Below are 22,617 nucleotides of genomic sequence, written 5' to 3'. Positions count from 1 at the left end.
ATTTCTTGCTCCTTTCATTTCTGTGGTGGATAGGCTCCAAGGTGGTCCCTCCATGACCCCCAAATTCTTGTTGTTCGTGCCCTTGTATAACCCCATCTCCTTCAGATTAGGTAAGACTTGTCACTTGCTTCAAATCAATAGAATACAGCAAAGGTGATAGGAAGTCACTCTCATTATTACATTTTGTTATGTAAGAATCCATCTTACCAGCAAACTTGCTCCAAAGACTCTCAGTAGCTGTCTTGAAGAAGAAAATTGCCATTTTGTAAAAAGGCATATGAGAGAGAACCATGTAGCATGGACCTGGGCTGGAAGGGGCAGCCTTTAATTGCTGAGAAAGGCTTCATCTAATAGCTAGCAAGAAGCTGGAGCCCTCTGTCTTACAACCACAAGGAAATGACTTTTGCCAACAACCTAAATGAGTTTGGAGGCAGAACCATCTCTACTTGAGCCTCCAGATGAGAAGTGAGCCTCAACTAACACGTTGATTGCAACTTTGAAGAGGACCACTTAAGACATGCCCAACACCTGACCCACAGAATTATAATTGCAGAAATATATGTGTGTTGTTTTAAGCCACTATGTTTTTGGAAATTTGTTAAGCAGCAATATATAACCTATACAACTTTAACTCAAATAAATACAAAGACAACTCAATTATGCACTGTAGTGAATAGTATAAAAGACTCACTTTTAATCCTTAAGACAAAGCTAGAAACAAGGAGTTTACAATCTGGATGGAAAGATTAAACAAAATTATACAATATCATATGACAAATGAGAATTAGGATAGGACCATTTATGATCAATTGTCAAATACATGAGGCAGGCATAAATTCTCCAAGTGTGCTGTGGGAAGAGAGGTCACTGGGTCCCAGGAAGAGTTTACAATGGAAGTAGAGGACGTTCCACAGTTCTTGCAGGATAAATAGAGCTTGCTTTGGCAGAGATGAGGAGTAACATGTTTGAGACAGGAAATAGAAAACAATTAACACACTCTGATCTCTGTAGAAATGAAAATGCCATTCTCTATGGGATGAACAATTATATAAGACAACTGTGGCAAATTATTTTCTCTCTCTAAAGCTCAGTTCCCTCTGCTGTAATACAGGAAAAGTAATGGTATCATCCTCAATAAGTTGTTTTGAAAGTGCAATAACAGAATTAAAGTGCTTAGCACAGTAAAAACCTGATAAATGTTTGCTATTATTATTGCCAATAGAACTTTTTTATACTTACTAGAAGAGAGTGCAGTTCAGTAAAAGAACTGCCATTATACTAGACACTTTAAGTCAGCTCAGAGGCAAGCTAAGAGTCTCAGCCTCTTCTGTGGGCCATTCCAAGGACACGTTGCTTTCAGTTCCTGCTTCCTGCCTTCCTGCCTAGCATTGTTAGGCACTTTTATGACAATAAAGATTCTCGTACTAAATCACTGGGCAACTCGAGAACAAAGAGCTTGTTTATTTCATCTTCTTAACTCTCACCAGGTCCAAAACAAAGCTTGGTGTCTAGCAAATCTTCCTGAAGTGGTTTGCTTCTGTGTTTTTTCAATGATGAGGCCAGCATCGCAGGAGGCTGGGGACTGAAGGGGGTGGCAAATATAAAGATATTGTTCAAAATTCATCCTGTGTCCTTTGAAATCTTTTGCTTAAGGTTTTAGAATTTAATCCCACCCTGTCCAGCTTCAGGGGAATTTTTCTGGACCAGTTAATATCGTGAGTTCAAACTTTATTTTATTTAGTATATCTGTTGGCTACCATGGACACATTCTTTTCTTCTTTTCTTTCAGAGCTCATCTCAAGAGATGTTCCTTGTTTGCAAGTCTCTCCACAATAACTGATTGCCAGGATCAGCAGCAACCTGAGGAGGTCCCATTCATTTGTATGTTTGCAAGCTGCGATTTCCTCCATGGAGAGAGCACCCATCCCCTCTCTTGCACCAAAAATTCAAATTTAGAACGCACTACATCTGTCAGGCATTTATAAACATGAGGCATACGTGAGTCTTCTGGTTAGCTGATGGTATTTACAGTCTTCCTGTTGTTCAGCACTGACGCTGGAACATAAGTCCCCAGGAGTTTACTGGAATATTCACATATGGTCAAATATTATGGCATCTTGGTATATTTGCGATGCAGTGTGTTTTCACATAGACAATTGGCATCTGGCTTGAATGTTGAAAAGTATGGAGGGAAACGGAGATGCCAATAGGAAATCAAAAGAACAGAGGAGCATGAAGAATGGCCTTTCTCCCAACCAAAAGAGAACTGGAAATGCGGCAGCTTCCTCAGATGATCAGCTGTCCACGTCTGAAAATTCAGTGTGCCTCCAGGGTATTTTCACTTAAAATTAATCCAGAATGTTGTTTCCTTCAAGTAAGTGAAAAAGACCTGAACAACTGAGTTGATTTATTTTAAGAATTGAAGCCTATAGGAAGAGGATGTGGAGGAAAAAGCTTGAATTCCATCTCTACAACTTACCAGCTGTGTGTCCTTGGGCAAACTGCATAACCTCTCTGCACGTTGGTTTCATCATCTATAAAAGTGGGAACAGATAAACCTGATGCTTTACTGCATTGGGTAGTTGTGATTCTGATTAATATGAGTAACATATATAGTCTTATAAAATATGGAATAGTATTATTATTAGCTTCATAGAATCATTTTGTAAGTGGAATATATATCATTAATTTCACAGTTATTATTAATTGTAGTAAACAATTTCTTGTCTGCCTAAGAGCACATCTTTTCTGGGAACTGCCCCCTCGACTATATCCCTCCCAGTCCAGACTTCATCAGCTTTGTAGGAGTCTCCATGTTGAATAACAAGGGTTCTCTACACCCGGGCCACAGACCAGTACCTGTCCTTGGTCTGTTAGGAACCAGGCCACACAGCAGGAAGTAAGCAGTGTGCTTCATCTGTATTTATAACTGCTCCCAACTGCTCACATTACCCCTGAGTCATGTGAGTAACCTCTGCCTCCTGTCAGATTAGCGGCAGCATTAGGTTCTCATGGAAGCGTGAACCCCACTGTGAACCATGCATGGGAGGCATCTAGGTTGCACGCTCCTTATGAGAATCAAATGCCTGATGATCTGTCACTGTCTCACGTCACTCCCACATGAGACCTGTCTAGTTGCAGAAAAACAAGCTGAGATCTCCCACTGATTCTACATTATAGTGAGTTGTGTAATTATTTCATTATATATTACAATGTAATAATAATAAAAATAAAGTGTGCAATAAATGTAAAGCACTGGAATCATCCCAAAACCATTCCCCCAACCCTTGTGTGTAGAAAAATTGCCTTCCACAAAACTGGCCCCTGGTGCTGAAGAGGTTGAGGCCCGCTGTTGTGTAGCACAAGTCCAGCCTGGCCACAGCTTATTGGGATGATATTCTTAAGGCTTGGCGATATTCCTGTCCTCAGGGTATGTGACAGCACACTCCTTGTAGCAAATCCATACAACACATTCCTTGTAGCAAATTTTCTTGTTCAAGCTTGTTCAGGTCGAGTTTCTGTCACAACCAACAAGAAAGATTCCTAAAACAATAACGAGCTAAACAAAAAAATGGGGAAAGTAATATTTTTAATGGAAAATATGGAATAAGAAATGAGAAATAAGAAGTGACTGCCTAAGCTATTTGGTTCCAGCTATTGAAATCTCAGCATTGTGACTAGACACGTGACACAGCAAATCATAATTTCACAGCGCTTTAATCCTATATCTATAAAATGGAATTGGCTTGAAATTTTCACCACCCTCAAGATGCAAAAATGATCCTCTTATTTCACCAAATATAACTGAAACCAACTCAACAATCTCATACTGGCTTGGTCCTCCACTTCTCCTTCCTCTGCGTCATCTCCTGAGAACCCTAGGAGGCTTAAATAAATTAAAGAGGAGAGTCACCTAACTTTCAACTCAAAGCATGCAAAGAGTGTCATAATATGGCATGGTCTCTGGAAAGAGGGAAAAACTGCCAGCAGCACTACTCCCTTGGCACCATACTCCACCCAGGCTGCTGAGACCTGCCAGGCTCATGCTCAGCCAGTCCCCTCTGAAGTATCAACTACCTACCAGGCTCCACACCCAGTCTGGTGCAGGTGCCCAGCTCTTCCAGACCCACATCCACTTCTTGTCTCATTCTAGCCTCAAAAATCAACTCAGGAGTCTGACTGCTTTCCTTTTCGATCTCTGGGATTTAAAAAATAAAAATAACAATTGTTAATTCTACTTTTTTTTTTTTTTTTTTTTTTTTGAGACAGAGTCTTACTCTGTCACCCAGGATGGAGTGCAGTGGCACGATCTCAGCTCACCACAACCTCCACCTCCCAGGTACAAGTGATTCTCCTGCTTCAGCCTCCCGAGTAGCTGGGATTACAGGTGGCTGCCACCACACCTGGCTAATTTTTGAATTTTTAGTAGAGACGGGATTTCGCCATGTTGACCAGGCTGGGTTTGCACTCCTGACCTCCATTGATCCACCTGCCTTGGTCTCCCAAAGTGCTGGGATTACAGGCATGAGCCACAGTACCCGGCCTATTCTACTTCTTTCCTTGGTTCTGGAGCTACCTGTGTGTAGCATCACCCACTCCCCTTAGCTTACCTCTTTCCCAGTGTACTAAGTGATTTGTTTTTTCTAAGACCACCAGAGTGGGCACAAAAGAACCAGCGAGTAGGCAAGGGTAGGAGCAAAACTGCAAATTTATTTTGGTCACCTAAGGTGTGGGGGAGAGGTCTGTCGGCCTCCGGCAAAGGAGGCCTACAGTCTCCCCGTGGGGCTCTGGGGCGAGGTTCCTGATAGAGTCCCGACATCCGGACAGGAGTGGGGCTGGGAAGTCTGCCTGGGGCGTCCCTCCGGAGCGGCTTTTCTAGGAGTGGGAGGGCAATAGGCGGGGCATGGGCGTGTCGGGGCGGGGGCGTTCCGCAGGTGCGACCAGGTAAATCTCAGTCTCTTCAGATTGACATCACCTGGCGCATGCCTGGTTGGTCTGCACCATCCCTGGTCGCCGGCTGCCTTTTAGCGCGCGGGAACAGTTGGTGAAGAAGAACCCGGAAGTGCACCATCTTGCCTCTGTTCGTCCAAACACTAAGTAGGAGCAGAGAAACTTAATATAGATTTAGCATTGCAAGTAGGCCTTTTGAAAATAACTTTACAGTAAGAGATTATAATACATAAATTACAAATAGAATGAAATCCCCAGTGTCAGCATCATCCACAAAATCAAACAATATCATAACTTCGGTGAAGGTAAGGATGACACTGTTTTGAAAATTTTGATGGATGATTCAAAAAGTTCTTCCAGTAGCAAAGATGATACTAACATTGAAGATCTATGTAAGGAATTTAAGTAAAATTCTTTCATAAAATGTAAGGGTGGAAAAAGAAGCATTTATAAATCAATATTTTATATAAAATGTTTTTCAAATATGTTTAGGCAACTGATTAATCAAAAACATATTATAGGTATAATTTACCTATTTTATGTAACCTTAAAAGAGTTTATGTATTCAAATTGGTCACAATTTTTTTAACTTCTCATTGAAGAAAAAGGAAAATAACCTGATACTTGGAGTTGCTTCATATTCAGATTTACACAAATATCAAAAATGAAGAGATTTAATGATATGAACACTTTATTACTATGGTCTAATTTTCCCTCCTATTTGTCACACTCAGTTTTACAAAGATGTGGATAGGACTTCACAATCCTTAAAGTATCTTGTTTTCTTTTTCCTTATCAAAGTGTTTTCAGGAAAGAATTCTCTTACTATACTTTTATTATGTCTCAGGTGCCCAAGAAGAACCTGATTTTTTGAAACTCCCTTATCTATCTGCTAAGTTATTACTTAATCTAAGTTTCTATTCTCTCAAATGTAAAATAGGAGAAATAAATGGAACCATCCTCATAGCATTGGCATAGAATTAAATAAGATACTACATGTAAGACCCAGCCTTGCTGACTTCAAAAAATGCAAGCTGTTATTACCAGGAAGGTAGAGGGATCCAACTTGTCATCCATGAAGTTGATCAGAGTCATCTGGAAAATCTCAGCACTAAACACAATTGTAAATACACGGAAGGTCAATTATCTAAATCCCATTAGTTCTCATACCAGGTCACAGGTAGGTGGCCAAATTTTGATTGATGCACTAAATTTATTTTCATTTTAATACAGGATATGTAGATCAAAACTATTACCCAGAGTCTTGCTGAGCAAGTAGAGAATGTGCAAGTGAGAGCAAAGATGTGTGGTATTAACACCACACCAAAGTGCACAGATTTACTGAAATCTGGTGACAATTTTCTCTCCTGAATTCAAAATACAACAGATTTGAAGAAGTATACAATTCTATATAAATGCAATATATTCCTGAAGGACAACCAAATGATAAGAAGCTAACAATGAATAATTTAAGAATGTCACCAAGTTTCTTGCAATGAGAAGTAACTTCCAAAAGTGGGAGGCTGAGAAGCAACTTCTAGGTAGATTTAATCCTATGTGACAGCTACTTAATTACGTACCTACCAACTGTGAATGACACATAGCCAGTTCTCAATACATATTTGTGGAGTTAATGGATCTTGTTGAATGCCTACATTTTCTGAATTAATTAGTAGCTTAAACCCATAATTTCTTAACTACTTTAAAAAAATCCCCTTTGTGGAAATTTCCTCAACTACTGAAACATGAAATAACAAAAATGGTGTACCCATCTGTTTATCTAGGCCCATGTAACAAAAAGGGAAACTGATCCTTGAGTGATCACTAGAGTGAGGGAATGTCACAGGGATGTTAATACTCCTTAGTTGGCTTCTACTAACTACACTCTTCTCCAACTTTTCGTAGCCCCTTATCCCCCGCCAATCTCATTTCACAGATTTCTAACAAGAGAGTAAAGAAAGGAGGTAATTGCAACAATGTTGGAGGTGAAAGACAGAGAATTGCTGCTGGGGAGAGGAGCTGTTGAGGCAGGATGCAAAAGGGTTGTACCGTCACTGTGGTCTATAGGGAGTGATTTGAGGTACACTTTTTGAAAGCTCAGACATTTATGGAACCAGAAATAACCACTGTTCCTTCTTTTCCATTACAAAAATGCATCTGAAGTATGCTTTATAAAGGCAAATACGTCTAAAAGGAACATACACAATTCACATAAAATTATTCTTCAAAATTTAAATAGGATCTGAAACAAAGAGAAGACAAATTCTAAGGAGAGTGGAAGAGTTAGGAGTGGGCAGGACTTGGAGAAGGTGTCAAGACCTGTGGGAGAGCTGTGCAGCGCCTGCCCCCAAGGAAATGAACGCAGCAGCAAACACATCAGGAGATCAGAGGTGGGAAGTGAGTGGACGCCAAGCACAATAAGTACCTCAAACTTAGCGGGTAGGGAAGGCAGGGAGTAGGAAAGGATTTTTCCTCCAGGGTGGCCTTCTGAGGCTAGAGGTGTGACCCATCCAGAAAAACAGTGGGGAAACTCCAGGCTAGACCACACGCTCTTCCAGTTAGTGTTCTGGAAGAAATTTGGAATAATTCTTCAGGTCATTAAAATCCAGGGAAATTTTCAGGGAAATTATCCTACCCAGCACTTTGTAAAACCACTTACCATAAGAATAAACAAAAAGAGTTTGGAGATGTTTCTTTAAAAGAATAAGAGATATTTTTCAGTACTTTTCCCCACTTCCTCTTTCTACTGCCCACACCCCCAGCCCCTGCCCCAAGAACACACACATATTGAAATATAAAGGATAGAAAGAGTTCAGGAATAGAGGGATTAAACAAATTTTAGTCTTCATTAGCCAACTAAATCTCTAGAGACAAGAGAAGTAAAAATGAGATAAAATCTTGGTTGAAGTTCAGAGTTTTTAAAATTTCAATTGATTAAACAGAGAACATGAGAATTTAAAAAAAAAAATTCCTGAACCATGCTTCAGACACTATTAAAAATAAAGGAAAATTTCATGCTTGATACGCATGCAATAAAATAAAAATTGTGTCATGTTTATCAGGCAAGCACCACTATGTACTATTGCCCTAAGGAAAGAATAGCTAAAATGATGTAAAATGCTTCCTTTATTCATCAGCCTGGGACATTGAAAATGTATTCTTTGGAAGTTTGCCTTCCCTTGAGTATTATTTAAAATAATTACTATTTATTACTGTATGGTCTTCTTGATGTAAAATATAGGTCTTGTGATGTAAGCATTATTTATTGCTGTGTTTTAGCAGTTAGTAGGTCACCAACAATGCTGATAAACAGAGTGGCTGAGGAAGAAAGATTACCTTCCCAGGAAGGGAAGTCATTTTCTAATCGAAGTATTTTATTAGAACCCCTTAGTTGACAGACTTCTCTCCTAACAGTACTATCAGAACATTCCTCTATTTCATATTACCACCCTCAAATCATACATTTCGGGGAAAATACAAATGTTCAATATGTTAACATCAAAGTTATGCTGTTTGAAAGAAGAAAAGTCTACAATCTAGAATAGTCTGATGAGACAAATAATGTTCCCTGTAATTACATATGATTCCAGCCATTGACTGTGGTTATAAACCCCAAGCTTATATCTGAAGTAGTGACTCACTGCCTTAAAATTCTGTTCTCCAAATTTTGGTCTTTCTCATTTCTGTTATAATGAGCTTCTTTCCTAAGGAAATTGTTCAAGAAAGTTGAATGAACTTAAATCAATTTCATATTAATAGATAATGCAAAATATTAGCAAGAGACAGATTCCCGGTACAAGTCAAAAACTATTTATAGGAGAAATATGACTGTGAAGTCATCCCTCAGTGAACAATTACTAAGTTTCTACTACATGTACAGGATCATTCTAGGGACTATGGGGGATACAAAGATTAAGAAGACCCATCCCAACTTACAGAGGCTTAAAGACAAGGCTGCAATCAGCACCAGTGCCCTAACGCCCATGGTGAGCATGCTATCTAAAGCATTTGATTCTCATGAAAAAAAAAAAAAAAAACTTAAGTCTAATTTATTTGAGCTTTTGAAATTAGAGGTAGCATGACCTAATGATGTAAGTAATGGGCTAGGATTAAAAGAACCTGGAATCCAACATCAATCTGCTGCTAACTAAGAGTTAGACACAAGCTGGTTATGGAAGTAGAAAACACCACAGAGGGTGACCTGTGATCTACAGAATGTTCTTCCATTGCGAAGATCCAGAAAATCAACTTTCCTGGAGATACCCATAGCTGATCAGATCCCAGAGAAGACTGAAGCTAACAAAATTTACAACAAAATGAGTGATAAACTAGAACACCACTTTACCAATCAGGTTAATTGCCAATGCACCTGGAATTCTATGGATCTACTGGCCCTAAAGAAAGACTATACATAAAACCCAAACCTCTACTCTTCGGTCAAGAGTTACCTTCCAAGAGAAACAGAATTCTCCTACTGGTTGGACACACCAAACTCTTCTCCCTCTTATGAGAAGGAATGAAATTAGCTCTTCATTTTCTACAGAACAAAACCCAAAAACCTTGGCCTGGCAATCAAAGTCTGCCAGTGTCGGACCATGTGACTCCAGTGTTACCTCTTTTCTTTCTCCCATCCTTTCTCGTAGGTCCCCAGAATCCAAGCTCCAATCACACAAAACCTGGCATTCTTTCTCAATAAGCTATGCTTTCTCATGCCTCTATGCCTTAGAAATGTCTGATCCCACTTAAAAAGCTCTGTCGTTCTCTCTTACACTGTGAGAGTCAGATGGTCAGCCCCCAGGTAAAAAATTTTATGATTACTTTGTCTCCCACTTAGACCTGGGCCCAAAGCATAGTTAGTTGCTTCCATTACATTCTGTTCGTACCTTTATGATAATAGGTATCTCATTTGTATATGTTTGGTTTCTCTCCCCTCCTCCACCCCAAGTAGACCACAAGCCCCACAAGGAGAAGGACCACATTTCTCATATTTGAATGTGTGAAGCCTAGCACTTGGCAGACTCAAGAAATGTTTGCTGACTGAATAACATGAGTCTACATTGAAAGCCAAATTGGTATCGGAAGGTTATACTGCAAAGAAAGAGACAAAGCAAGGGTGTTAAATATTCCCTGTGAGCAAGTCATCCAGCAATTCTAGCTTATGCAATCAACTCCATCCTAGGGCAGTATCTCCCACAAGGACCATGGTGGCTCCCTCTCCCTTAGACTACATTTAAAACCCTGACAGATTCCTACAAATAATTCAACTGTTCATCAATCATCAGTAGGCAATATAGCCGAGGAGATTATTTTCCAGGTCTGTACTCCTCAGGTTACCTGTCTCCTTGGGGAAGATTGGTTGCTTAAATTATCGCTTAGAAGGACCATTCTTATCTGTCGTGTGTTGATTATTACTAGTATCCATTTCCAAACATTCCTGGTATCCAACCATCTCAAGTATGTTGTCCTTAAACTCTAGAGATGCATGCTATTGCAAGGTTAGTGCCAGACCTAATGAAAAATGTGACCTTGAAGAAATAATCTCTGAGTTTCATAGTTCATCTTAATGTAGAATGAAAACAATGAACATTTTAGAAGCATCGTACCTGAAAGTTGAAAGTGAGGCTATAAGGTAGTCACTAGAATCTAGATCTGATTCTCAAGCCAGGCTTCTTTCATTATTTCAAAAAGCAGATCTTCATCTGCCTTACAAAATGATTGTGAAGGTAAAATAAGGTAGCACGTGTTGGTAGAGTTGACACATATGAGAGTTCTTGGAAAAATCTCCATATAATATACTTGATTAATTAGGTAGAAAATAGACCGTAGTTAATATGGCCTGCGGTGTTTGTCCCAAGAATGTTCCTGAACATTCAGCTCACACATCAGTAATTAAGAGCTACAGAAAGGAATCATTGTCTTGCTTCTTTCTACATTCAAACTCAGGCCAGGCCGAGATGAAATCCTTGGCATTCTCTATGCCCACCAACCAGGAAGTGGTCTTGCCTCTGAGATGCTGAAGGAAATGTGGAAATGTTTGCCTACTGTGGCCTAAGGGTTGGGCAGAAAGTCTGACGAAACAAGCCAAAGGTTTTCTGTTTCTCTATGGCAAGATCAAGAATGGCAAATTCAGGTGACCAGGGCTGCAATTTTTAAAGCTCCTTAAGACTGTGTCAACACTGACACAAAAATTTGCCAGTTATATATGTATGATGGTGCCATGTGACAAGCAATTTAAATGAGAAAATTCTTTTTCTAAAAGAGCACACTTTTCCATCCTATTGCTGAATGTATGTTCTTGACAGAGTTCTTAGCTCCACACAGGATTTAAGGATACTACCATGCTCTAAATGACACATGAGATTTTGTCACTGTGGAAAGCACACAAAATTCAACAGCTATGAGTATGAGACAATCCCCCAGTCATTTCATCAAAAAAGAGTAGTCAGAGTCTGGGGGGGGGGTGTGTGTATCACATTTTCTATTACACTACTTGGCTTAGATAACCATGAATCAAGGGCCAACTGCTCAAGAACACATTACTCTGAAAGTCAGCTCAAAGACAAGATTCCACGAAGCACTGAATTCCCTTGCCACTCACATTATACTTTGGAAAAGCTCTGAGGCTGAGTAAAGCATTCTGTTAAGTCTTTACTCATTCAGAAAATTTGCAATTATTCATTGTTAGTATTTAGAAATGGAATTTATTTTTATAGGCTAAGTTTATTCCCTATGAAGTTGCTAAATTAACTTACTAGTATTAGAGTATATACATGTACTATAAGCCTCAAGCTACCTACGTGCTTGATTAACTGCACTCTCCCACTTACTGTGTTAATTGCATAACACTCTAAGGAGTTAATCTTATTTTCTATTTCTAAGCCCTTGAACAAGTTCCAGCACCTAATTCATCCTCCAGGACTAGAAAAAAAATATATGTATATATATATGTCCTGTTACGTACACTAGAGTACCAACTAAGACAATTTGAAGATTGAAGCAGCATCGCCCCAGTTTTTCCCAAATACTATTATAATCCTAATAAGAAAGCAGTTACATGTCTCTTCTGCTGGTCTCCAAACTTCTCATCTCACATACATTGGAATTAATTATTGTTATAGTCAGTTTACCTTAAAATTTCAAATACATAGAAACCTGAGAGTGTGAAATGAGGAAAAAAATCTTGTAGTTCCACAGGAAGAGCCAATAGTGTTTACTTCTGTCTCTCAGGTGTCTGACTTTCATATTAAGCAGTGTGATAGAATTAATATGCTAGGTAAAATTACCAATTTGTTATTTGTTTTTATTTTACTCAGATAACTCAGATTTATGTCTAACCAAATGTGAGGATAACTTATAAACTGCCTAAATTATGCTTGGACTTGGAAGGAAATAATTTAATACTTTCTCCAAAAAGGCTCCCTCTTTCCACCTCCATTATGTAAGCAATGTGGGAAATATTTCATAAATAATAAACAGTTCACGGGGCAGATTAAAATATTACATTCCTTTTCCCACAAACTCCAGCACTTAAGAACTTTGAGCAAGGGATCCAGAGTACATTGAAATAAGCTTAGAAGTCTTGATTGTGTGTTTCTAGAACTGTGTCATTTGTCTCCACCAAGATAACCAGAACTCACTGTCTGAGTCACAGATTAAAAGTATATCACATTTACTTATTGGTGATAATTCCAATATCCAATTGATCAGCCAGCAAATAATCTTTGGAAACAGAAACACTGGATTGGTAAAAATGCCTGACATTTCTAGAAATCTCCAAGCCAAATGCAGAAGTCGCAATTGCCAAGGATTCCAAATATCATAACAAAAGTAAAGAAATAAAGAAATAGACCAATCACTGAGAAGAGCAAAAAGCTCAGATTGTATTCATTGTGTTCTCTAGTTCCTCTAACAAAGTTAGAAAACCAGATGACACGGTTTGTCTGTGTCCCAAACTCAAACCTAAATCTCATCTTGAATTGTAGGTCCCATAATTCCCATGTGTTGTGGGAAGAACTTGGTGGGAGATAATTGAATCATGGGGGTGGTTTCCCCCATACTGTCCTTATGGTAGTGAATATGTCTCATGAGATCTGATGGTTTTATAAGGAATTTTCCTTTTCACTTGGCTCTCCTTCTCTCTCTTGCCTGCCACATGTAAGATGTGCCTTTTGCCTTCCACCATGACTGTGAGACCTCACCAGCCATGTGGAACTGTGAGTCCATTAAACCTCTTTTTCTTTATAAATTACCCATTCTTGGGTATGTCTTTATCAGCAGTATGAAAATGAACTAATACACCAGACGTGGGTAGTTGAATTAAAATTAAAACTAAATCTACATAGAAAATTCAACCACTATAAGTCATCATAGTTAAACACACCAAATAAAGTTATTACTGTTTGGATGAACGGAGGCAAGATGGCGCACTTCCGGGTTCTTCATCCCCCCCCCAACTTTTCCCGCGCGCGCGAAAATCCAGCCGGCGACCCGGGAAGGTGCAGACCAACTAGGCATGCGCCAGGTGATGTCAATCTGAAGAGACCAAGATTTACCTGGTCGCACCTGCGGAATGCCCCCGGACACGCCCGTGCCCCGCCTATCGCCCTCCCACTCCTAGAAAAGCCGCTCCGGAGGATCGCCACGCGCGGACTTCCCAGCTTCCCCACTGCGGTTGATTCCTCACTGCGGTCGGAACTGTTGGAACTCCGTCCGAGAGCTGTACGGGTGACTCTGGGGGCCCCTTTTGTCGGGGGGGGGCCAACAGACCTCTCCCTACCCACCTTCTTCCCTTGAAGCTAGGTGACCAAAATAAACTTGCAGTTTTGCTCCTACCCCTTGCCTAGTCGCTGGTTCTTTTGTACCCGCTCTGGTGGTCTTAGAAAAACAAAACAGTTGGTGCCGAAGACCCGGGAGGAGACCCCTCCTCAGGCCTCTAAGGGTTGAGGAACCTCCTCCTGCTCCCACGCAGCAGACGGACCAGGACCTGAGACCCGCTTCCCTCACTCCCACGGCCTCTCTGGGGTAAGTGCCCTTGTCTCCTCTTTACCTCCCTCGGCCAGAAATCCTGCGCAGGTCCGGGGTCCATTTGGAGCCACCAAGTGGCTCGGGAGCCACCACGTGGCTCGGGAGACCCGTTCAGGACGGAGACGTCCACCTGAAGGTAATCTCCACTTAGGCTTCAAGAGCCTCTCGTCTGTCTCTGCTGGTTCCAAAGGACGCTTTGAAGCCAGGCAGGGATCCATTCCCATGTCCATTGGGTCCATTGTGTCGGTAAAGAGGAAACAAATGGGAAACCCCCGTCCAAATTTCCAAAGAGCACCCCCTTGGGGTGCCTCCTAGCCAATTTAAAAACCTTACAGCTTGAACAAGACCTTAGGAGGAAGCGGTTAATTTTCCTTTCCACTGTGGCGTGATCGACCTCAGCAATTTCTGCCAGCGGCTAGGCAAGTGGTCTGAAATTAATTACGTACAAGGCTTTTGGGCCTTAAGCTCTCGTCCCTATACTCCTCCTTCTCTCCCCACTCTCTCCACCCCCTCCCTTCCTGCCCAGACTCCTCCTCCTCCCCCCATCCAGACTCCTCCTTCCTCCTCCTTACCTACTAGTAATCCACTCAGTCCCGTGCTTCCTTCGGGGTCCCCAACTGGCTGTCTTGAGTCTCCTGTCTCTGCACACACCCGCTCTAAGTGCCCTGCTGATGCCTCCACTCCTGCCCCACACCCTCCTACAGTGTTAGCGCCTTTGCGAGAGGTGGCTGGGGCGGAGGGGGTAGTCAGAGTACATGTCCCTTTTTCATTGGCCGATCTTTCCAAAATTGAAAAGCGTTTAGGGGATTTCTCAGCTAATCCCACCATCTACATAAAGGAATTTAGATACCTTTGTCAGGCCTATGACTTAACTTGGCATGACCTCCAGGTTATCCTAACCTCCACCCTAAACCCTGAGGAGCAAGAGCGCATCCTAGCGGCCGCCAGGCAGCACGCCAACCAACTACATTTAACTGACGCCACCATCCCACTAGGGGAGCAAGCAGTCCCCTCGGCAGACCCGGACTGGAACTATCAAGCAAACCAGCCTGGGCGCCGTAGGCGAGACATAATGGTTCAGTGTTTGTTGGCTGGTATGCAAACAGCCTCAAACAAAACTGTAAATTTTAACAAATTAAAAGAAATTATTCAAAATCCAGAAGAAAATCCAGCCGCATTCTTAAATAGGCTGACTGAGGTTCTAACCCAATATACCCGGTTAGATCCGGCCTCCCCTACAGGGGCCACCATTTTGGCGTCTTATTTCATTTCTCAATCAGCTCCTGACATTCGTAAGAAACTTCAGAAGGTAGAGGATGGTCCTCAGGCACCAATACAAGACCTGGTTAAATTAGCCTTTAAGGTCTATAACTCCAGAGAGGAGACGGCTGAGGCAGTGCGACAGGCACGCCTCAAACAGAAGGCCCAGCTCCTAGCAGCGGCTTTACAGCCCAGTTGTAACCCCAGACCAGAGAGCACATACTCCGCAGACTCCAAGGCTACGAAAGGAGCCTGCTATAAGTGCGGCAAGGCAGGACACTATGCCAGCAGGTGTCCGCAAGGTCCCCGAGTCCCAATGCAGCCTTGCTATAAGTGCAAGGCGTCAGGACATTGGGCCAGTGAATGTCCTAAGCCTCGTCCACCAGCAACCCCCTGCCCTGCTTGCCAGCAGGGAGGACACTGGAAGTCTGATTGCCCCACCCTGAGAACAGGTGCTGCGTCTCCACGTGACCCCCTTTCCCAGGATCCTGGGAGCTCCTTCCAGCTCCTACATCTGGACGACAACGACAACTGAAGGTGCCGAGACTCGGGGACCCCCATCACCCTCGCCGAGCCGCGGGTAACTCTCCTGGTAGCGGGTAAGACAATTAATTTTTTAATAGATAGCGGGGCTACCTATTCTGTTTTGCCGTCCTTCTCTGGACCTAGCCTTCCATCCGATATCTCTGTAGTAGGAGTAGACGGAAAGCCATCCACCCCACGAAAAACTCCACTCCTTAATTGCTGCCTGGCCAACAACTACTTTGCGCACTCGTTCCTCATTATACCCTCATGCCCTACCCCCTTACTAGGCCGAGACATCCTGAGCACCTTAAAGGCCTCCATATACATTCCCACCAACTCATCCACTCCCCTTCAACCCCCTCATGACCTGTTGCTCATGCTTTGTGCAAGTGCACAGGCTCCTCCTATGTCGCCCCCACCCCCCATCTTCCCTATTTCTGTACACCCTCAAGTGTGGAACACTTCCACCCCGGTCATAGCTGCTCACCACCCACCAGTTCTCGTCAAGCTCAAAGATCCCACTCGCTTCCCAAACCGCCCCCAATTCTCTCTCTCTCCGACACATCTACAAGGTTTCATCTGGAAAGAGAGAGGGTTTTTAACCACCAGCGGTACCCCTATTATTAACAAAAACCAAATACTCAAACTACTAGATGCACTGTCGGCACCTTCCAAGGTAGCCATTATACATTGTAAAGGGCACCAAACTTCATCTAACCTGGTAGCAGCTGGCAACAATTTTGCTGATGTCACTGCCAAGTCAGCCGCCGGATTTTCCACTCCTAAGCCTCCTTCTGCCTGTTTTCTCTCCCCCCAGTATGCCCCTAATTACACTCAGGAAGAAAAGGCTAAGCTATTACAAAATCCAACAGCCAAACTAGCTACAGGTGACTGGATCTATATTGATAACAAACTAGTTATTCCTGAAACACAACTCCATACCATTCTAACAGACATACATAATTCTTTACATATAGGACCCAAAGCCTTATATGATTTCCTAAATCCCCTCCTCCACTGTCCAACACTACAAAAACACTTACTTACAATCAACCAGCAGTGCTCTACCTGTCTAAAGGCAAATCCTCAAGGTGCATTGCGTAATCCCCATCCCAGCCATCAACTCAGAGGACACCAACCAGGTGAAGATTGGCAAATTGATTTCACACATATGCCAAGACATAAAAAATTCAAATACCTCTTAACCCTTGTGGACACCTTTTCCGGGTGGATCGAGGCCTATCCTACCACAGGAGAAACCGCTAACATTGTTGCCTCTATACTCACTGAACATATTATTCCTAGGTTTGGCCTCCCGGTCACTCTTCAATCTGACAATGGTCCAGCATTCATCTCTAAGGTAGTCCAACAGGTGGCAGCCCTCCTACACATCACCTGGAAACTCCACATCCCTTATAGGCCTCAGTCTTCTGGTAAGGTAGAAAAGGCTAACGGACTCATCAAACAGCAGCTCACCAAACTCTCAATCGAAACCCGGCAGTCGTGGGTAACTCTCCTTCCCTTAGCCCTGACCCGGCTGCGGGCAGCACCTCGAAGCCCAACAGGCCTCAGTCCGTTCGAATTAGTCTACGGACGGCCCCTAACCCTCCAACAAATACCTTCCCTGCCAGCCCCTTTGGCGAACTACCTCCCATATCTCACTCTTCTCAGACAACTCCTAAGACAACACGCTGAGTTAGCACACCCTCCTCCAACAGATGCCTACAACCCACATCTCTCCCTCAGTCCTGGGGACCAAGTATACATAAAAGATATCCAAGCCAAAGACTTACAGCCCAAGTGGAAAGGCCCATACATTGTCCTCCTGTCTACACATACGGCAGCAAAACTCCTAGGACACACACATTGGATTCATATTTCCCAGCTAAAAAGGGCCCCCACTGGGAACAATCAGTGGACATCAGTTCAACTTTCCCCCACTCGCCTCAAACTTACAAAACTTTCTTAACTAGTTCATGCTTCCTGACCCCTGGCGCTTAGCTCGCTTTCTCACCGTCCTCTACATAAACCTATCAGACTTTCAATATATAACCCCAGACCCATATCTACCTCCAGACAATAGTCCAGAGCAGTGGTTCTCCCGTCTCCTAACCTTCATCGAACATCTCCACTGCCCAATCCTTCCTTTCTGTTATTCAACTCCAAATTCATCCTGAGGTAATCATACTCAGGCACCCAATGGAGGCCAAAACGGCCCCCATTGAAGGCTATTTCTCGTGCAACTGCCCAATCCTTCCTTTCCGTTATTCAGCTCCAAATTCATCCTGAGGTAATCATACTATACTCAGGCACCCAATGGAGGCCAAAACGGCCCCCATTGAAGGCTATTTCTCGTGCAACTGCCCAATCCTTCCTTTCCGTTATTCAACTCCAAATTCATCCTGAGGTAATCATACTCAGGCACCCAATGGAGGCCAAAACGGCCCCCATTGAAGGCTATTTCTCGTGCAACTGATCTCTCTCTAAAACTCTTAACCATACAGCCACTAACTGATCCCTCTATGTCCCTGTGTCCGTGGTCCCCAGTCTAACTCTATACAGCCAGGCAGAAGTAGCAGAGCTTTTCCAGCAACTTTCCATGCCACTACGCCACTCCCGTCAAAACGGGCTGTTTTTCCTCCCTCTAGTTATTGGAATCAGCTGAAAGCCTGGCCTCCCTGCAGCGCCGAACTACCTCAATAGCCTAAGTAGCTGCCCAAACAGGCAAGCCCTAGGCTTGTTTACAGCTGAAAAAGGAGGCACTTGTCTCTTCCTTAGAGAAGAGTGCTGCTATTATGTTAGCAAGTCAGGCCTAGCAGACACTAACATTCAAACCCTCAAATGCTTCCATACCTCGTTCCTATACTAATACTGTGCTTTATTTTATTCTTCATCCGTACGTCCAAATACCAACCATGGTCCCCGACCTTAACAGCGCCCCTTAACAGCAGGAAGTAGCCAGACCGACCACGGCGCCCCTTTATCACTATTATCAATAAAAGGTTGGACTGTTTGGATGAACGGAGGCAAGATGGCGCACTTCCGGGTTCTTCATCCCCCCCCAACTTTTCCCGCGCGCGCGAAAATCCAGCCGGCGACCCGGGAAGGTGCAGACCAACTAGGCATGCGCCAGGTGATGTCAATCTGAAGAGACCAAGATTTACCTGGTCGCACCTGCGGAACGCCCCCGGACACGCCCGTGCCCCGCCTATCGCCCTCCCACTCCTAGAAAAGCCGCTCCGGAGGATCGCCACGCGCGGACTTCCCAGCTTCCCCACTGCGGTTGATTCCTCACTGCGGTCGGAACTGTTGGAACTCCGTCCGAGAGCTGTACGGGTGACTCTGGGGGCCCCTTTTGTCGGGGGGGGGGGCCAACAGACCTCTCCCTACCCACCTTCTTCCCTTGAAGCTAGGTGACCAAAATAAACTTGCAGTTTTGCTCCTACCCCTTGCCTAGTCACTGGTTCTTTTGTACCCGCTCTGGTGGTCTTAGAAAAACAAAACGATTACAAGACTATTTCAAATCTGAATCATCTGAATAACTACCTTAACTGGCCATTTTATATTTCTTGCACAACTTCTTAACTTTCAAAATCATATGATTACGTACAACTTAAATGTTTCTTAGGACTCGTAGACTTAGGTGATGAGTTATTTTTAACACCTCAATTCTAAATCATTTAAACACATGGGATACATATTAAGATTTTAGGAAGTCAGAATTTGAGCAAACTGAAAAGATCTCAAGAAATTGAATGAATTTCCATGTGGCGATTTTATGGCCAGAAAAGACTGAAGGAAAGCAATCAATGTGTCATCAAGCTGCACTGCATTCTTTAGGCTGAGAGATAGCTGCTGGAGTTTTACTGTTTCAATGCAAAATAATGTAACTAGTGCTCCTTAGGCTTCTATGCAAACAATCGAGTTGCCATGAGAGACATCAGGCTTTTCCTGTTGAGCATCTGCACAAAGAACCTAGCACAAAGCCAGACAAACAGGGTGTGACCGAGTGCACCCAAGAGACTGTTAAAAGAGAAACTTTGGACAAATTTAACGTAACCGAATTTAAGAGAGCAAAGAGTGATTTGCGAAGGGGGCAGCCACCTCCCCCAACACAACCAGAACGAGTTTAGAGAGACTCTGGCACTGCAGCTTGATGGAAGATTTATGGACAGAAAAAGGAGTGATGTACAGAAAACAGAAGTGAAGTACAGAAACAGCTGGATTGGCTACAGCTCGACATTTGCCTTATCTGAACACCATTTAAACAGTTGGCCACCTGTGAGTGGCGAAATGTCAGTGATTGGTACACGTAGGTTACAGCCTGTTTATACATCCAGTTAGGTTACAGTTCACTGCTTATGGTAAGTTTAAGCTGAACTTAAAATATGTAAGAAGGCAGCTTTGGGCTTTTTTTTTTTTTTTTTTTTTTTTTTTTTTTTTTTTTTTTGAGACGGAGTCTCACTCTGTCACCCAGGCTGGAATGCAGTGGCGCGATCTCGGCTCACTGCAACTTCCACCTCCCTCAGCAGCCACCCCAGGCCAATCACCCGTGTGGCTGGGATTGCAGGCACCTGCCACCGCACCCAGCTAATTTTTGTATTTTTAGTAGAGACTGGGTTTCGCTCTGTTGACCAGGTGGTCTTAAACGCCTGACCTCAAGTTATCCGCAAGCCTTTGCCTCCCAAAGTGCTGGGATTACAGGGGTGAGCCACCACACCCGGCCTAGGCTAAATTTAATTTAACAAGATGCCCCAAGTATCTCTTCTTGGTAAAAGAGAGGACATCTGTTTCAAAGAAAAGCTTTGAAGAAAGAGGCTGGATTCAGATACTGTTTCCCATTTTAACTAACACCCACACCTCACGTGTATGGATTGAGATTTTCTCTCAAAGTGGTTATTTCAGTCATGGAAATGCCACAAATGAATGTCAGAATGAACCAGTCTTACGTATTAGAGCAAACATGCTCTAAGGATGTCTTGATGTATTAAATTTTAGTATTACATAGAATCTCAAATTTTCAAAAGAGAGAAACGACTCCACGAGGCCAAGATTTATATTCATACACTCGCACATACATAAAACTGCCACCAATGGCACTGTAAATCAGCTAATTGCTTCCAGAGAAGGCTTTGTCTATGTTCAATATTATTATTATTATTATTATTATTATTATTATTATTTTGAGATGGAGTCTCTCTCTGTTGCCCAGGCTGGAGTGCAGTGGTGTGATCTCGGCTCACTGCAAGCTCCACCTCCTGGATTCACGCCATTCTCCTGCCTCAGCCTCCCAAGTAGCTAGGACTACAGGTGCCCACCACCACACCTGGCTAACTTTTTTGTATTTTTAGTGCAGACAGGGTTTCACCGTGTTACCCAGGATGGTCTCGAACTCCTAACATCGTGATCTGCCTGCCTGGGCCTCCCAAAGTGCTGAGATTACAGGCATGAGCCACTACGCCCAGCCAATATTAAATTGTTTACTTGTATATGTGTACATACACTTCCCTTAAAAAATTTAGGAGGGTGACAGGTTTTCAAATGTAGTAGAAATCTAATCAGATCAGGGTGAAGGCTTTGCACAACTTTCACAGCTTGGTCTGTTAGGTAAGTTGCAATTTGTCTAAGTCATACTTCACTCAAAAGTTCATCCAACTGTCTATTGAACATATACTGTATGCTTGGCACTGGGGATACAAGGATCAAAAAACAGTCCTGCACCAAAGAGTCCTGTCACTCCTCAATAGACAGACACATGAGAAAGAGTTGCCATGAGATCTGTGAACACTGTAAAAGAGCAGGAGATAAGGTACAGACTGTGATAGGGGTGCAAAGAAAAGTTTAGGCTCCCAGGGCAGGGGTGAAAAGAATTCAATAAGGGAAAGATGTCTGAGCATCTTGGAGGACTGGCTGGCAATTGACACATAGACATGGCCAAGGGGAGGAAGGACACATGACCAGGTGGAGCAGACAACATGTGCACATTCACAGAGGCATGAAATGGCACAGCATGTTCAAGAGCCAGGAGTTGAACTGTCATTGGATTTAAGCTGAAGGTAGTTGTATTAATGTAATCTATAATTTCCTTATAAATAAACTGTGCATTAGCGCCACATTACTGCTCTTCCTCATCTTTTAACACTGGAAAAAAATCCCATGAATTTTCTGTGAAATTTTACAAGATCATCCAAAACACATTCTAGTGGAAAGTTACAAACACAGTTACAGTAGACATAATTTCCTAATGACTTACAGTTGATTAATTAAGAAGAAAACCCTACAATTTATTTCTTTTCCATCACCCTTGGATTTTGGGTTAAACATTTCATTCAGTTCTTCATTCAGCAGGACGAGGTGGCAGAAGTTATTACTGGGAGCACAGTGCAGAGGTCAAGAGCTTTGCAACTGGACAGACCAGGGTTTGAATCTTGCCTTTGTTTCTCAGTAACCATGTGACCCAGGTTAAGTTTCTTAACTTCTCCAGCCTCAGTTTCCTTGTGTGTATAACAGATGTTACACTAGCACATGATTCAAATAAATAGTCTGATAATTAAATAAGATTACATGTAGACTGGGTGCAGTGGCTCACTCCTGTAAGCCCAGCACTTTGAGAGGCTGAGGCGGGTGGATCACAAGGTCAGGAGTTCAAGACCAGCCTGGCCAACATGGTGAAAACCTGTCTCTACTAAAAATACGAAAATTAGCTGGGCACGGTGGCAGGTGCCTGTAATCCCAGCTACTCAGGAGGCTGAGGCAGGAGAATTGCTCAAACCCGGGAGATGGAGGTTGCAATGAGTCAAGGTCATGCCACTGCACTCCAGCCTGGGTAACAGAGCAAGACTCCGTCTCAGGGAAAAA

General features: G+C 42.9%; 1 protein-coding gene and 1 long non-coding RNA gene across 3 annotated transcripts in view; both read right to left on the bottom strand.

Annotated features, from left to right (window-relative positions):
- Positions 1–660: 660 nt before the first annotated feature.
- On the bottom strand, positions 661–2,610 carry LOC115896959. Its single transcript, XR_004056910.1, has 2 exons — positions 2,480–2,610; positions 661–2,368 (listed from the first exon to the last, which is right to left on the bottom strand). It is a non-coding gene; the product is annotated as an uncharacterized LOC115896959 (long non-coding RNA).
- Positions 2,611–4,701: 2,091 nt separating this feature from the next.
- TRMT11 (tRNA methyltransferase 11 homolog) overlaps positions 4,702–22,617 on the bottom strand; it is a 126,353-nt gene continuing 108,437 nt past the window's right edge. The window contains exons 14-15 of one of the 2 annotated variants that reach the window (XM_030928666.1): positions 5,995–6,061; positions 4,702–5,093 (exon numbers count right to left, since the gene is read on the bottom strand). In XM_030928666.1, the coding sequence (XP_030784526.1) occupies positions 5,025–5,093; positions 5,995–6,061 (136 nt within the window). In that variant the 3' untranslated portion in view covers positions 4,702–5,024. The remainder of the gene's footprint in view (positions 5,094–5,994; positions 6,062–22,617) is intronic. The other variant, XM_030928667.1, reaches the window with a different exon arrangement.

The sequence above is a fragment of the Rhinopithecus roxellana genome, chromosome 4 (assembly GCF_007565055.1).
Source record: "Rhinopithecus roxellana isolate Shanxi Qingling chromosome 4, ASM756505v1, whole genome shotgun sequence".
NCBI classification, from domain to species: Eukaryota; Metazoa; Chordata; class Mammalia; order Primates; family Cercopithecidae; genus Rhinopithecus; species Rhinopithecus roxellana.
This window is presented reverse-complemented; position numbering and strand designations above follow the sequence as displayed.